Below are 17,690 nucleotides of genomic sequence, written 5' to 3' on the forward strand. Positions count from 1 at the left end.
TGGCGTCCAAGGCACGTGTCATACCCAAGGTACGGCACTGTATTTACCGATTGAATTTTAACACGCGCTTTTTTTTTTCTTGTCCAGTATATCTTATACACACGTTTGCATCTCATATCGAAGGAAGGAAATGTTTTATTTAACGAGGCGCTCAACACATTTTATGTACGGTTATATGGCATTGGACATATGGTTAAGGACCACACAGATATTGAGAGAGGAAACCTGCTTTCGCCACTTCATGGACTACTCTTTTCGATTAACAGCAAGGGATGTTTTATATGCACCATCCCATAGATAGGATAGCACATACCAGTGGGTTCACCGACGGGGATCGATCCCAGACCGACCGCGCATCAAGCGAACGCTTTACCATTGGTCTACGTTCCGCCCCCATAATATCGAATACTAATATAAATGAAAAACATAAGTACACATTCAGGTTCAGTTACCAAACTGTGATTCGAGAAAACGCATCTATTCATCTGTCTGTTTGTCTGTTTGTCTGTCTGTCTGTCTGTCTGTATCTATCTAGCTATCTAGCTATATATATATATATATATATATATATATATATATATATATATATATATAATATATATATATATATATGATATCTATCTGTCTGTCTATCCGTCTGTTTGTCTGTCTGTCTCTGTTGTTTGTCTGTCTCTTATCTATTGTCTGTCTGTCTCTATTTATCTTATCTATATGTCTGTCTATCTATCTATCTATCTGTCTATCTATCTATCTATCTGTCTATCCGTATGTCTGTCTATCTGTCTCTATCTGCCTGTATGTCTGCCTGTCTCTATCTATATGTCTATCTATATATATGTCTGTCTGTCTGTCTCCGTCTGTCTGTGTGTCTATCTATCTGTCTGTATATCTATCTATTTTTATTTATTTATGTATTTGTTTAATTATTTATTTTCACAGGTCCAGTTGTTAGCGCCCTGGTTAACCGGTTCGGCTGTCGGAAGGTTGCGGTTTTTGGAAGTTTTTTTGCATCCGGGTCTTTTGTCCTCGCCATGTTCTCACCAAGCATCGATATTCTTATTTTGACGTACGGAATCATGGGAGGTAAGTTCATCACCTCTTTTTCCACACAAAAAAGCTCTCTATGACTTGAAAATTGAATGAGGCCCTTACGTCTGTCAACTGTTTGTTATGTTAAAAATGCCTATATGTTTGTGTGCCTTAATGTGTTCATAAAAGGACACCAATTTCTAAAGCATCGAGCTGTAAGACGCAATGGCTGTGTAGACCTCACAGTCTAAAACATTACGATAACAGTTCAATCTTTTGAAACTGCTTGAACATCAGACTTCATTCGGACAGCTCGATGCGCGGTCGGTGTGAGGTCGATCCCCGTCGGTGGGCCGATTGGACTATTTCTCGTTCCAGCCAGTGCACCACGACTGGTATACCAAAGGCCGTGGTATGTACTATCCTGTCTGTGGGATGGTGCATATAAAAGATCCCTTGCTGCTAATCGAAAAGAGAGTAGCCCATGAAGTGGCGACAGCGGGTTTCCTCTCTCAATATCTGTGTGGTCCTTAGCTATATGTCCGACGCCATATAACCGTAAATAAAATGTGTTGAGTGCGTCATTAAATAAAGCATTTCCTTCCTTCATATAATACACAACAAAACAGGTTTATTCCCCCAACCCCCCCAACCCCACCCCCCTCTGTTAATAGCATTCAATAATATCTATGCATATAAAATGTGAATCGTCTGTTCCAGGATTTGGTCTCGGAATGATCTACCTTCCATCTATCGTCATGGCTGGCTACTACTTCGAGAAGAAACGGGCCTTGGCCACGGGCATAGCCGTGTGCGGGTCGGGAATCGGAACCTTCATCTTCGCGCCACTCGCCAAATACCTCCTGGACGAGTTCGACTGGAAGAACGCTCTGCTGATCATCGCAGGAATAATCCTCCAGAGCGCCATCTGTGGGATGCTGATGAGACCTCTGGAACCGGCCACAAAGAAGAAGAAGCCGAAGAAGGACAAGAAGCAGCAACCGAGGGAGAAGAACATCGTCGACCGGATCAAGGAGCAGACGAAGCGACAGAGATCGGAGTCGGAGAGCAGTGCGTACATCCACTCCGTGAACGTCAACAACAGCATACTGGAGAGAGTCATGGAGGCGAAGATACAGAGAGAGACGCAACTGCAGGAAGATGACTCTGAAATCGGTTCACTGCCCAGCACGTTCTTCATCAAGGGACCTGCCAGACACGGCAGCAGAGACGCCAGGCTTCAGAAGCTGTCCCTGTCCGACAGAGGTGACGTCACCAGTACCGCTGACAGTCATCCGGGAAGTCCTGGCAGCGTGCCAAGGATTGTGGTGCAGACGGAGGAGGAGGAAGCGGCCGAGTCGGCGGTCGGGGACGGGACGGCGACCGAGGTTTCGGAGTACGTCACGCCTCCGACGTCACCACAGGAGGCGAGTTCACCCGAGAGTCCAGGGGACGAAGGAATAGGCGGCATGAACAGAAGCGCCAACATGAATATGAACTCGAACCAGAACGCACACCACAGGCGGAGCGATCCGGAGATCAAGCGTCGCATGGTGAAACCGGTTCCGTACACGAACGGGAGCCTCCCGAACGCCATGCACAAGAGCAGCAGCGGTCCGGACGAGGTTCCGCTTCTTCTCACGACATCCTCGCCAGCGCCGCCGGTCCCAAGCAAGAATGTCTTGGTGCATCTACACAAGAACGGCAGCCGCGAGTACGTCGTGAAACACGCGTCACGCTCCACCATGACGTCAGAGAGAAACCTGGCGGTCCCCAAGCAGGAGTTTGCCAAGCCCATGTACAGGAAGGACATCTTCTACAGCGGCAGCGTCCTGAACATCGCTCAGTTCCGGTCGCAGCCCAACATGCGCAGCTACATTACCAGCATCACGTCGATCCCCGGGGGAATCCCCCCGGAAGAGGAGTCCTGTTTGTGGCGGTTCTGTCCTTGCATCCCGACTTCGATTAAGGACATCCTACAGGATATGATGGACGTGTCACTGCTCAAGGACGTGGCCTTTGACCTGCTGTGTTTCGGTAACATCCTGTGTTTCCTCGGCTTCTACGTGCCGTTTGTGTACCTCGTGGACCGTGCCATCATCTCCGGCATAGACAAGGGCAACGCCGCCTTTCTTGTCTCGGTGATAGGTGAGTGAATGAAATCAACAAGTAACGGTAATTTAAAAAAAAAAAAATAATAATAATAATTTTGGAGGGGGTGGGGGGTGGTTAGAAATTTATTCATTTATTTATTTTTGGTTTCTTTTGTTTGTTTGTTTGGTTGGTTGGTTAGTTTTCATTAGTTATTTTCATTGTTTTAGTTGTAGGTTTTGTTTGTTGTTTTCTTGTGGGGCAGGGGGAATGGGAGAGTTTTTAGGGCGATTTTAGGATAGGGTTTTTGTGAAGGTTCTTTTTGTTGTTATTTTAAAATTTCTATTAAAGTTATTAAGTTATTTTTAAAAATGACGTGTCACAGAAAGAAAAACAATGTGTTTGATCTATTTTCAACTGGTAAATATTAGAAACATTCTCCAGGATGTGGCTCTAACCAAACTAAGCCATGGATGGGGGAAAATTAGCATGTACACTTTTATATCACCGTTATGGAGTATTTCTCGCTCCAGCCAGTGCACCACGACTGGTGACAGCAGATTTCCTCCCCCAGTAACTGTGTGGTCCTTAACCATATGTCCGACTCTATATAACTGCAAATAAAATGTGTTGAGTGCATCGTTAAATAAACCATTTCCTTTCTTTTTCCTTTCCCTTGCTGCTAATCGAAATAAAATAGCCCATGAAATGGCAACAGCGGGTTTCCGTCCTCAATATCTGTGTGTGCCTTAACCATAAGTCCGACGCTATATAACCGTAAATAAAATGTGTTGAGTGCGTCGTTAAATAAACCATTTCCTTCCTTTATGAAGTAAAAGGGCGAAATGTAGGTATTACTTTTACCAAAGGCGTCAACGGTTAAAGTTAAAGTTTCGTGTTTTGATGAGTTTCTCAGAAAACTGTAAGTCCTAGATCAATGAAACTTGGTTTATAGTTGCACCTATGGATGTTCTTCACAATGCACTGAAACTTGGTTTATAGTTGTACCTATGGATGTTCTTCACAATGCACTGAAACTTGGTTTATGGTTGCACCTATGGATGTTCTTCACAATGCACTGAAACTTGGTTTATAGTTGCACCTATGGATGTTCTTCACATGCACTGAAACTTGGTTTATAGTTGCACCTATGGATGTTCTTCACAATGCCTTGAACAATTTTATTGCAGGGGAGACATTTGATTCCAAAGAATTCGTGTATAGCTGCTGCTTATAAAGGGTTTAAAGGGACATTCCTGAGTTTGCTTCATTTTTTAACAGAGACTTCTTAACGATTGTAATTACATATCAAATATATTTTTTCTGCACAAAATATTAGTCGCTGTATATTAAACGTGTTTCTGATCGTTCTAATATTTGTACTAGGTTAAATTTCATATTATTTCCTAAAATATAATTTTTTTCGTACGTATTAAATTATTTGAAGACAAAATCCAGTTTGCGCTTCTTACAAATGGGCTTACGACCAGAAACACATTGAATATACAGACACTGATATTGTAAACAAGAAAATATATTTAATATGTAAGTTTACTCGTAGAATTAGTTTATTAGTCGGAAACATCTTACAATGCAGCAAACTCAGGAATATCCCTTTAAGGGCAATGCCGGCATCTTTTCGCCCGTGGAAAACAAGTCGTTAAGAGTGAAAATACCATCAGAGTTTATCCCAATGCCAGCCCGCCTCTGTAATGTCAGCCATGCCTCTAAGAAGAATCATTAATGTAGTATACATTTATACAATTTCATTGTAAGCCCCGGGCAGCATGTAGCTCAGTTGCTCGAGTCGTAGGATCGATCGCTCGCGATGGATTAGGTTTTTAGCGTGACCAATTTTGTAAGAATTTGCAAATAAGGAACTCTTCCTACTGTCTGACAACTCAAGGATACCTCATCCACTCTCTATCTCTGTCGTTTTGCACCCCCTCCCCCTCTCACTCTGTATCTTTGTATATATACTCTTCAAAAAAAGAAACGCAAAAGGGTACAAATGGGTTATAACTCCGATTTTATGTTTCCTACCGGTTCATGCTTTGTGAATATAAGGTCGTTGCATGTCCCAAACACATTCCCACCGTTACATTCGATAAAACGCAGCTACTGTAAAATAAAGTTTCAAAATGTGAATATTCGCAAAAACGCAGCCACGTGCAAACCATGTCACCACTGCACGTGCGTTGTCTGCACGTGCAACATGAACACCGACAGTATAAAAGTGCAGGGTGTTCGCTTGCCTGGCCTCTGTATCTGGCCGACAGTTGACAATCCAGGACATGCCACGTCTCAGTGAACCGCAGAGAATCAATGCCATCGGCCGACTAGACGCAGGCGAATCCAGAACGGCCGTTGCCAGGGCATTCCATGTGTCCCCAAGCACCATCTCCAGACTGTGGGACCGTTACCAGCAACATGGATCAACACGTGACCTCCCTAGATCCGGTCGATCACGGGTCACTACCCCCGGGCAGGACCGCTACATCCGGGTACGCCACCTTCGGGAACGATTGACTACTGCCACCTCCACAGCCGCAGCAATACCAGGTTTGCGCAGGATATCCGACCAGACCGTACGGAACCGCCTACGTGAGGTAGGAATTCGTGCCAGATGTCCAGTTCGAGGTGTCATCTTAACACCACAACACCGTCGACTCCGACTGCAGTGGTGCCAGATTCATCGACAATGGCCTCAACTGCGATGGAGACAGGTGTGGTTCAATGACGAGTCCCGATTTCTGCTCCGACGTCATGATGGAAGATGTCGCGTGTATAGGCGTCGTGGTGAACGTTATGCGGCAAACTGCGTGCAGGAAGTGGACAGATTCGGCGGGGGTAGTGCCATGGTGTGGGCAGCCATCTCACACACTGGCAGAACTGACCTGGTCCACGTGCAGGGCAACCTGAATGCACAGGGCTACATTGACCAGATCCTCCGGCCACACATCGTTCCAGTTATGGCCAACGCCAACGCAGTGTTCCAAGATGACAACGCCAGGCCTCACACAGCACGTCTCACAACGGCTTTCCTACAGAACAACAACATTAATGTCCTTCCTTGGCCATCGATATCACCGGATTTGAACCCAATTGAGCATCTATGGGACGAGTTGGACCGACACCTCCGACAGCGACAACCACAGCCCCAGACCCTGCCCGATCTGGCAGCAGCCTTGCAGGCCGAGTGGGCCACCATCCCCCGGGACGTCATCCGTACTCTGGTTGCTTCAATGGGCAGGCGGTGCCAGGCAGTTGTCAACACACGCGGAGGCCACACCCGGTATTGACTCCAGATGACCTTGACCTTGGTGGTGTGTCCTATCACTTACTCACAATGGACTAGAGTGAATTGTGAACAATCCTGCAACATTTGGTAATTATCGGACTCACCATTCAATAATAAAATGAATTCTCCAAATGTTCCGACAATGTGGTTTTGCGTTTCTTCTTTTGAAGAGTATATATATATATATATATATATATATATATATATATATATATATATATATATATATATATATCTGTCTCTCTCTCGCGGCCTCTACTGTCAGCTATAGCTATCGTTGGCTTTTGTATTATTTTAGTTTTTATCCTCCTCAGACGAAGATGTCATGTCTTTCATGTGTTTGCCATTACTATTATATCCTTACCCCCTCCAGGTATAACAAACTGTGTGGGTCGTATCTTGGCTGGGTGGATCGCGGACCTGCCCCAGGTGAGCAGTCTGCTTGTCAACAACGTTGCGTTGCTGCTAGCCGCCGTCTCCACCGCCATTTTCCCGTTCTGCACGTCCTACACGCTGCTCGTCGTCGTCGCCTGCTTCTTCGGAATCGGCATTGGTATGTACACTTTGTTTTCCTCATGTGTTTCTCCAGTGGTTGTGTCCAGTTAAAGTGGGAGTCTCAAAGTGGGTTTTTTACAGGTTTCTTTTTACGTTTATTTTCCAGTGTTTGTGTTTGTGTTGTGACACCCAATAGCCGATATATATTTTTGTACTGGGGTGTCGGTAAACATTCATTCATTCATCCATCCATCCATCAATTCATTCATTCATTCATTCATTCATTCATTCATTCATTCATTCATTCATTCGTTCGTTCGTTCATTCATTCATTCATTCATTCATTCATTCATTCATTCATCCATCCATCCATCCATCAATTCATTCATTCATTCATTCATCCATCCATCCATCCATCCATCCATCCATCCAACAATTCATTAATTCATTCATCCATCCATCCATCAATGTATTCATTCATTCATTCATTCGTTAATTGTTTAGTGTTTGTGTCCAATTAAAGAGGCATTCTCAAAGTTTCTTACAGGTATTTTCCCCTGCTTGTATCCAATTAAAGGGGCGGTCTCATAGTTTCTTACAGGTGTTTTCCCCTGCTTATATCCAATTAAAGGGGCGGTCTCATAGTTTCTTACAGGTGTTTTCCCCTGCTTGTATCCAATTAAAGGGGCGGTCTCATAGTTTCTTACAGGTGTTTTCCCCTGCTTGTATCCAATTAAAGGGGCGGTCTCATAGTTTCTTACAGGCTTCCTTTCTAAATTTATTTTCCTGCTTGTATCCAATTAAAGAGACATTCTGAAATGTTTTTACAGGTGTTTTGTCACTGCTTGTATCCAATTAAAGGTACATTCTCAAATGTCTTTTGTCCCTGATGTATCCAATTAAAGAGGCATTCTCGTATTTGTACGGGGGTTTTCCTACTTGTATCCAATTAAAGTGGTAGTCACAACGTTTCTTACAGATTTCTTGTTTTATTTTCCAGCGTTTTTGTTCAGTTAAAAGGGCAGTCTCAAAATATCTTACTGGGTTATTTTTATTGTTTTATTTTCTTGCTTGTATCCAATTAAACAGTGGTCTTTATTTTGCATGATGATCAATAAATGCCATTGAATATATGCATATATATATATATATATATATATATATATATATATATATATATACATATATATATATATATATATATATATATGAGCATTATTAATTATATATATATATATGTATAAAGGTATCGATCCAGGATCAACCCTATCTTTAGGTCCATTGAGCTATGTTTCATTCCATCTCCACAACTGTAAAACAAGTTGTAGTATGTGCTGTCATGTCTCTGGAGTGGTATGTGCTGTCCTGTCTGTGAAGTGGTGGATATAAAAGACCCCTTGCTGCTAATCAAAAACAGTAACCCATGCAGTGTTGGTAGCAGGTTTCATCATTCATTATCTGTGTGGTCCTTAACCATGTGTCTGCCATATAACTAATTGAAATATGTTAATTGCATGTTTCCCTTACTCGAGTTGGCTACTTTAAGATCTGGTTTTAATTGCAGGTGCTTTTGTGGCGTTGTCGTCGATTGTGATCTGTGACTTGGTGGGGCTGGAGAAGTTAACCAACGCGTTCGGTTTGCTCACCATGTTCAGGGGTTTCGCTGCAATAGCAGGACCTCCACTGGCAGGTAACATTAAACAACAAAATCATTAAAGGACCATGTTCTTCTTAAAGCACTGTCTACCTTATGCATTTAAGGTGATCTTAGCGCTGTGATCGTAGAGCTAAGATCGCTTCGTGGAACGGAGCCCTGAAACGTAGTTTCTTTTTGGGAATATTTATTTATGGATCGAGAGAGGAGGTAACAGGTGACCCCTCCCCCGGTCTGGAGTGCCCTTTTTAATGACGTCAAAGCAAAATTCATCATCTACATTATACAACATTAAGTTGACCTGAAAATATTCGTCTCTGTGAATATTTATTTCATAATTTTCCATTAATTTCATTTCAACATATTTTCGTGCTTATATCCAATTAAGTTTCATGCACGCTATCCTGGACACAAACCTCAGCTATCTGGGCTGTCTGTCCATGACAGTGAGTTAGTTGTCTGTGGTTAGTGAGAGAGAAGATGGTGTAGTGGTCTAACACCTACCATTTGAGTTGTTAAAACTCGCTCTGGGTGGGAGCCGGTACCAGGCTGCGAAGCCAGTACCTACCAGCCTTATGATCGATGGCTTAACCACTGCGCCACCGAGGCCGGTATAATTTACCAGGGAGCATTTCGACTACCTCTTCAGCCTAAAATAAAAAAATAATTGTTTTTTTTTTTTTACTCTCATTAAAATGACGGTGTATATATGTGTGTGTGTGTGTGTGTGTGTGTATGTGTGTGTGTGTGTGTGAGTGTGTGTATGTGTGTATATATATATATATATATATATATATATATATATATATATATATATATATATATAGACACAGTCCTTGCCTTTTGAAAAACAACGGCGAATGAAAAATCGCACACCTCAAAACGTTTAGGCAAGTGAAAAATCGCACTCATCAAAATGTTAAGGCGAGTGAAAACCAAGCATTATTAATTTATGAAGTAATTGGTACATGTCAATGCAGAGACATATGTTGCACAAATTAACCAATAAACCAATAATGTTTTCTTCTAATTTTATGTTGTTTGGATCATTAGTGTAGTCTGACTTCTTTTCCCTTTCAGGAATGGAGTTATAATTTATTAAAAAGTTTCAGGAGTAGTACTATAGAAATATAATTATGACATATATACACTGATGCAGACAGTTTGATTATTTACAATCTAATTAAAATTAGCTCCACTATTACATGTGGATATAACAGCAGCCAGTTATAGCTCATATCCACCAATCAAAACCTTAATATTTAATTACAATATGTACTATTCGGATACTTTGATGCACACAATTATATATATACCTTTTCAGTGTTAGATGGTTTGATGAACGTGCAGCTAAACACATATAGGAATCAACTTGTCTTGAATTTCATTATTATGTACAACGAATATGATTAGGATATTTGGGATGGGGAAAAACCCACTGAACTACGACCCAAGCATCTCAGGTGTGCACTACCGACTCATATTATTAAAACATTTTTATTAAATAACTCGTGAAACGTAGGCATACAATTACTTCAATTGATCGTGTTGGTTGGGACATTGACATTCACGTGTTAGTTTTAATTCAGCAATTACGCAACCAGTCTCCCTTCCTTCACATTTTGTAACACGCCATTTGACCCTACCGCTACAAGTTACGAACAGCTCTGACAGCGTTACGTCATTGATATAGAAAGGCCCCAATTATGTTGCTAAAAAAAAAAAAAAATCTGACAAAATCTGTCATTACAAAGGATTTTATTCCAAACGTGGGATGTCATAATAAAGATAATGAAACCCCCCATAATTTTAGACATCACCACTAATGCGTAATAAGTTGTCAGTAGACCAGCGTTTGCGTGCAGAATTCCAATAGTAAAACTAATCTGACCCACATAACTCTGATTGGTCAATATGCCACAGAGTATTAGGCATCAAATCATGTTCCAGTCACATGGTCTTTGACTTTCTAACAAACGGACCGGCCTCGGTGGCGTCGTGGTAGGCCATCGGTCTACAGGCTGGTAGGTACTGGGTTCGGATCCCAGTCGAGGCATGTGATTTTTAATCCAGATACCGACTCCAAACCCTGAGTGAGTGCTCCGCAAGGCTCAGTGGGTAGGTGTAAACCACTTGCACCGACCAGTGATCCATAACTGGTTCAACAAAGGCCATGGTTTGTGCTATCCTGCCTGTGGGAAGCGCAAATAAAAGATCCCTTGCTGCTAATCGGAAGAGTAGCCCATGTAGTGGTGACAGCGGGTTTCCTCTCAAAATCTGTGTGGTCCTTAACCATATGTCTGACGCCATATAACCGTAAATAAAATGTGTTGAGTGCGTCGTTAAATAAAACATTTCTTTCTTTCTAACAAACGAAACAAGAATTAATTAGTCGGCAATGATCATTGATTACTGTTACTATAGTGTGTACATATATAAATAACATATGTACATTATTTACCTCTGGCTGAAATACAAATATTTAAATGAAGTTTTATTTGATTTTTGTAAAGAAAATAAAGAAAAATAATAGATGTAAAAAAAATACCTAGGGTTATTCCTACATACCTATTATCATTTTTTTTTTCTTTTTATTATTCCGTCTAAATTTCATTTTTTTTTTTTTTAAAGAAATAATAAAAATACACGATTCCCATTTTTGGGACCTCACGTAAGCTTTGTAGGCTAACAGTAATGAACTAATCGAGACAATTTTACCGACTTCGCTGATTTCTGTAACGAGTTCATTTGTGTAGGCTACAGAAGCCACTAATTAATTTAATCCCTTTTCTCTTTTTGTCATAACTATATGAACAGTATAAATGAGTTATCCTTATCAGACGTTGTGATCAATTACCTTACAAAAGTGGACGGTTTCTAATTAATAATAAATTAAATAGGCAAAGAGGTTTTGATCGGATTGGTACGTCTTCGAAGATGTCTAGTAAACCTGTGTTTTCCGATTTGTACAGCAAAGATAAGTACCAGTCATATATTAAAAGCTTCCATGGACGCTACGTTTCTCGTAACATTTTTTTGTTCTGGTATTATTAAACAGATCTTTCTATCAGCTACATAAGGTAAATAGTGGCAATCAATATACAAAATTATTTTACGTGCGCTGTTTGTTAAGTGTAACGTGTGTTATTTTTCACACTCGCCAGATTGAAATTGCGTGCGCTGTACGAGCGCGATCGCACCCGCGCACCTTAAAAGGCAATTTCTGATTTTATATATATATATATATGTATGTATGTATGTATGTATGTATGTATGTATGTATGTAAGTATGTATGTATGTATGTATGTATGTATGTATGTACATATACATATATGTCGCCTTCGACAAACTCAAATTCACTTTTTTTTATTTTGTGGTTTTTATCCCCCTCCCGCTAAAACATCCTGGCTCCGCCACTGATATTAATGGCTTTGGGGCGGGGTCAATCCAAATGAGCTCCACTATTACATGTGGATCTAACAGCAGCTCGTTGGAGCTCATGTCCAGTTGACCTTTCATTCGACCAATCAAAACCTTACTTGCAAAATCATGCCAGTGAGTTGAAAAGAATTTGAAAACATTCGGGATTTTGCCGAGGGTATACGAAATGATTCGGGTGAATTACGAAGTATGTCGGAATCTAATTGCAATATAAAATGTTATATAAAATTCGTTTCAAGACGAAAAAAAAACCGTGATGGTGTAGCCATAAAATTTGTTTATAGTAGTATACAATCCAGACTTTATTACTGCACTTTTCCCCCTGGTTTTTTTGGTGTTTTTTCAATGTTGAAATAGACCAACAAGTTCGCCTATTGCATAAATAGTATCGCACGGTATTTTTAGAATTTGTATGCTCCCGAATAACGCTATAAAAGGCGAAGTGTAATTGGTCGATATTTAAATTGTTATTTATAGATGAAATGTCACCTGGACATGGGAGTCTACGCAATGCTGTTAGATCTACTGGTAGACCAGTAAAACTAATTTTAAAGTTGTAAAGCGATCGCTTGATGCACTGTCGGTCTGGGATCGATACCCGTCGGTGGGCCCACTGGTCTATTTTTGGTTCCAGCCAGTACACCAAGAATGGTATATCAAAGATCGTGGTATGTGCTATCCTGTCTGTGGGATGGATATAAAAGATTCATTGCTAGTCAAAATTGCCAAATGTTTGACATCCAATCCGATGAATAATGAAATCAATGTTCTCTAGTGGTGTCGTTATAAAAAAAAAAAAACTTTAACTTTTCTTACGTTATGCCTACGACATTGCATTTTGATGTTATAGTTTATGGAATGCCATAGTTACGCAACGCCATACACGTGATATGTTAGGAGTGGCAGTCATCCTATAGCCTGATTCTGATCCATGGAAGCAATCACGATTTTACCAAAATAACCCTATTGACAGCCTTGTGCAGAAATACGGTTCTGATTCAGAAAAAAATGTTTTGTCATTGATATTGAATGATCTTAAGTTGTTTTTGGAACCTCGTGGAAACGAAAGAGCATAAGCAGCCCGACCAGGGTCGGTAGCGGGCGAGGCTTGGTTTTTGGTGCTATTAAATTTGCAAATGTCCCGTAGTATTAAATCCAAAAGAAAATGTTGCCTAATTTCTTGAAGGTAATTATGACGCATAATTTACAGTGGTCATAAAAATTGAAAATGTAGCTAATTGGTTGATTTGACTTAGTTGATGGTAAGGTAGCTTCTTGCTGGAACCTTTTTGGGGGGATCTGGTAGAGTGAACCAGTATTCTTTGGCAATAGTAAAGAAGTTTTTTAACAACACCACTAGAGCACATTGATTTATTAATAATCGGCTGTTGAATTTAAAACAATTTGTGATGTTGACATATAGTCGCAGAGAGGAAATCCGGTACATTTTTCCATTAGTAGCAAGGAATCTTTTATATGCACCATCCCACAGACAGGATAGCACATACCACGGCCTTTGATACAACAGTAATGCATTACATGCCTCTTTTCTTCCAGGTTACGTGTACGACATGACCCAGAACTACGACAAGTCGTTCTTCCTAGGTGGCGGTCTGCTGCTAGGGGGCACTGCCTGTCACTTCATGCTTCAGATGCCTTGTCTAAAACGAGATCCCGTAGACAATATGCAGTTTACAGTGACGGCTATAGACGAAATAGTTCCAGACGAGCATGTCGTGATGGGTCCCAGAAGTCCGGAACCCGAACATTTAACAATAGAAGAAGCGATGTCCATCGTCTAGCAGCTGTTGTCTTTTAGAGTTGTTTTCCTTCGTTTGGAAGCCATTTGTAAATTTTAGAGTTAATTCCATTGGCGAAGGGAGCGCTCCATAATTTTATTAAAATAAACATTTAACAAGGTCCCAGAAGCCCGGAACCCGAACATTTAACAATAGAAGAGGCCATGTCGATCGTCTAGCCGCTGTGATCTTTTAGAGTTGTTTCCCTTCGTTTGGGAGCCATTTATAAATCTTAGAGTTAATTCCCTTGGCGAAGGAAGCGGTCCATAATTTTACTAAAATATTGTTATTATGTTCTAAAATTCAGAACAGACGGTTTTTCACAAAATAGGTCTATACGAAATAGGTCTATCTCGGCGGATTCAAGAGAGGGGTCCCAGGCAACCTGCTCCCTCTAAATGGGGGTTTTGTTGGGGTTTTGTTTTTTTGTTTTTAATTTTCATTTCACGATTGCCAAACTATTATTGAAAATCGTTTTTCAGGAGTTGATCTATATGTCATTTTGACCTTGGTCTCCTCCCTAAAATATTTCTTGGTTCGGCCCTTGCTAAATGTGAGATTCCTTTCAAGGGATGTTCCAAACCTGAACACATATGGAAGTGAGAAGGCAGTCTGTGCATACTCTCTACTCACAAAAGTTAAATTTATTTAAAGGGACATTCCTGAGTTTGCTGCAATTTTATAGATGTTATCGACTAACAGAGACATTTTAACGATTGTAATTATATATCAAATATATTTTTCGGCATAAAATATTAGTGGCTATATATTAAATGTGTTTCTGATCATTCTAATATTTGTACTAGGTTAAATTTTATTTTATTTCCTAAAATATTTTATATTACGAAATTATTCGAAGACAAAATCCAGTTTGGGCTTCTTACAAATAATAAGACGACCAGAAACACAGGCATACAGGCAATATACAATATACAGGCAATGATATTCTAAACAAGCAAATACATTTAATATGTAAGTTTAATCGTAGAAGTAGTTTATTAGTCGGAAACATCTTACAATGCAGCAAACTCAGGAATGTCCCTTTAAACCTTGTATGCAAAGAGAAACAAATGGTAGCAGACCCACGAGTATAAAAGAATATATATGGTTTATTTATATATATATATATATATATATATATATATATATATATGTATGTATGGTTTCTACTCCCGATTTGATCAAGATTGGAACATAGCGTGAAAGTACAGCTGTAAGGTTTGTAATGACAGGAGCTAAACCTTTTGGCCAATTTAGGGCCATAGGACCCGTCAGTACCATTTAAATCATGATTCATGTTTAATTAATGATTCATTGTAATTCACGATCCATTGAAATTTCTGGTAACAGATTCTAGGGTCTCCACGTGTCCAAAATATTGGACCCGAGTACTCGAGGGTCAAACTCGACCCGGACCCGAGTAATCCGACACTTATACTAGATGATAATGAGACAAAGGCATAAAGTAAAATAGCATTATGCATCTAATTCCAGCGCTGAACATGGATACAAAATCATGCCATTGTAGTGCATTCCACACATGCGACTTTTGTTTTCCCATCATGTCTCATATTCCTATAATGTAACCGGTGGCATGCATATGGTAAAATGACGTACATTCGACTTGTGTTTTCCCATCATGTCTCATAGCTAGCCCTATAATGTTACCGGCTGGAAGCATATGTTAAAATAACGTAAAAAAAAATAAATAAATGAGAGTACTCTTCGTTGCATGGATACTCGAGTCCTGTTAACGGACTCGAGTCTTGCTAGACTCGACCCTTGCCCGAGTACTCAAGTACTTGTGGAGACCCTAACAGATTCACTGTAATTTGTCATTTATGTAATTCGAGACATTCGATATTTACTATGGGTGGAAACATTCCAAAACAATGTACCCCTTTGCAGTTGGATGGGGCTGGGACATATTATATGCATCTGACGCAACAAACGTATTAATGTGCATTTAAATGAACTGATCTCAGTATGCTTCAACAGGATTTTACTGATTTTCAGTTTACGTTTTCATTTTTTTTTAAAACAAAGGTTTTTTTGCAGTTAGTCACCATTGTTTTCAATTGATGTCTTAAAATGCGATGCGGTGCGGTGAATTATAACATGCTCATATACCACGAAGGTTTCGAGCATATCCGTCCCGGGTCCCGTCTCTGGATAGCCAGGGGCCCGTTCCGGGACAGAATACTAAAATGCAATGAATTGTTTTCATACGTTGCTTGCGTAAAGCAAAATGTGTGTTCATAACGTTTTAGCATTTCTAAATGTTTATGATTTTACATTAATTTATATTGTTGTCATGGTAAAAAAAAGATGGCAGCTTGAAAGTGAAAAAATTAACTAAAGTTCAAGTAACATTTTTTGTTAATGATTATTGTTATACGTTTTTGTTTCTAAAATATTTAATATTTGATAATCTCTTAACTTTACTTTACTTTACATCGACTGTAATGTCTTCAAACGCAATGTGTCAAATTTGCATTCATATTAAGAAGTCTATATAATGCAAGGGCGTTTGTTTTAAAATTATAATTTTATATTACCTACATTTCAATTTGTGGGTATTCTTTTCTAATCATGTTATCTGAGAAATTATTTTGTTTTCAATATGCTCAGATCAATTGTGAACGCTTTAAGCGTGTGTATCCTTTTTCGTGTAGTACTGTACCCAGAAGAAACGCAGTAACTATAAACAGGTAGTTTTGTCTTCCGAGTTGTAGATTTTAAACTTTAATATACGGGATTAGATTGAACAGGACTACGTTATATTTGCATATTAGAAACTACAGCTGATGCAAAACAAAAAGAAGAAGAGAACAACAACAAAAAACCCACCCTACAACAAAGAAATTAAGGGCCATTGAAAATGTTTAGTTTCTTTGTTGGTTATTTGTTGTTTGTTGGGGGTTTTTGTACGTAAATAAGTGTTTACATTTATTTAACGATCTGTGTGATATAATGAAGTTTTACTATTTTAATTTCTAACATTAAAGCGACTGTCCTTAGTTTGTGTCTGACTAATAAAGCCCTTTCAGCGACCAAAAGTACACTGGCTGTGGGATGGTTCATATAAAACTCCCTTGCCACTGATGGAAAAATATAGCGGGTTTCCTCTCTAAGACTATGCATCAAGATGACCAAACGTTTAACATCCAGTAGTGTCTCTTAATTTATATTCAGTGAGCTTTTTGATCGTCCTTATATATTTCCTAACATTTATTTTCGTACGTATGAGATTATTGGAAGATAAAATCTAATTTGGATTAAAGGGACAGAGCCTAGTTTCAACCCGTGAAAATTAAAACTAAGTTCAGTTAATCTACAAACCTGTAACACATCTGGATAAAGTTACAACTGAGTGAAACATGAGTCTTTGACTTTGAAATGGTGAAATATCCTCTAAAAATATACTAAAACTCGACTCCATAACTGTTACTTGTCAGACGCACGCGCGTTTTTAAAAATATGATAAATGCATTTTGTGATATTAAAAACACCAGGATGACCAAACATACTTCGAATGTACGAAAAACTAATAATATAAACCATAAAATCTAAGTAAAGTATGATTTCAGTTATCAAAAATGGCTATAATAGTCAAAAATATGTGTTAGTGCTTAAAAACTAGGGTATGTTCCTTTAATATAAGCATGAGGACGGCATAGCGAATATACAGACACCGATACTCTAAACATGAAATTCCACCGCATATTCAATCGTAGTCATTACAAAAGGGTAGCCCAGTGGTAAAGCGATCGTTTGATGCGCTGTCGGTTTGGGATCGATCCCCGTCGGTGGGCCCTGCGGGCTATTTCTCGCTCCAGCCAGTGCACCACGACTGGTATATCAACACCGTGGTATGTG

The 17,690-nt window shown here is 39.7% G+C and overlaps 1 protein-coding gene across 2 annotated transcripts in view; it reads left to right on the plus strand.

Moving 5' to 3' along the window:
• Nucleotides 1–14,562, plus strand: part of LOC121386631 (monocarboxylate transporter 14-like) — a 37,074-nt gene extending 22,512 nt beyond the window's left edge. For both annotated transcript variants that reach the window (XM_041517594.1, XM_041517595.1), the window contains exons 3-7: nucleotides 940–1,083; nucleotides 1,750–3,177; nucleotides 6,795–6,974; nucleotides 8,481–8,606; nucleotides 13,570–14,562. In XM_041517594.1, coding sequence (XP_041373528.1) covers nucleotides 940–1,083; nucleotides 1,750–3,177; nucleotides 6,795–6,974; nucleotides 8,481–8,606; nucleotides 13,570–13,814 — 2,123 coding nt within the window. In that variant the 3' untranslated portion in view covers nucleotides 13,815–14,562. The remainder of the gene's footprint in view (nucleotides 1–939; nucleotides 1,084–1,749; nucleotides 3,178–6,794; nucleotides 6,975–8,480; nucleotides 8,607–13,569) is intronic.
• Nucleotides 14,563–17,690: the final 3,128 nt, after the last annotated feature.

The sequence above is a fragment of the Gigantopelta aegis genome, chromosome 12 (assembly GCF_016097555.1).
Source record: "Gigantopelta aegis isolate Gae_Host chromosome 12, Gae_host_genome, whole genome shotgun sequence".
Classification (NCBI taxonomy): domain Eukaryota; kingdom Metazoa; phylum Mollusca; class Gastropoda; order Neomphalida; family Peltospiridae; genus Gigantopelta; species Gigantopelta aegis.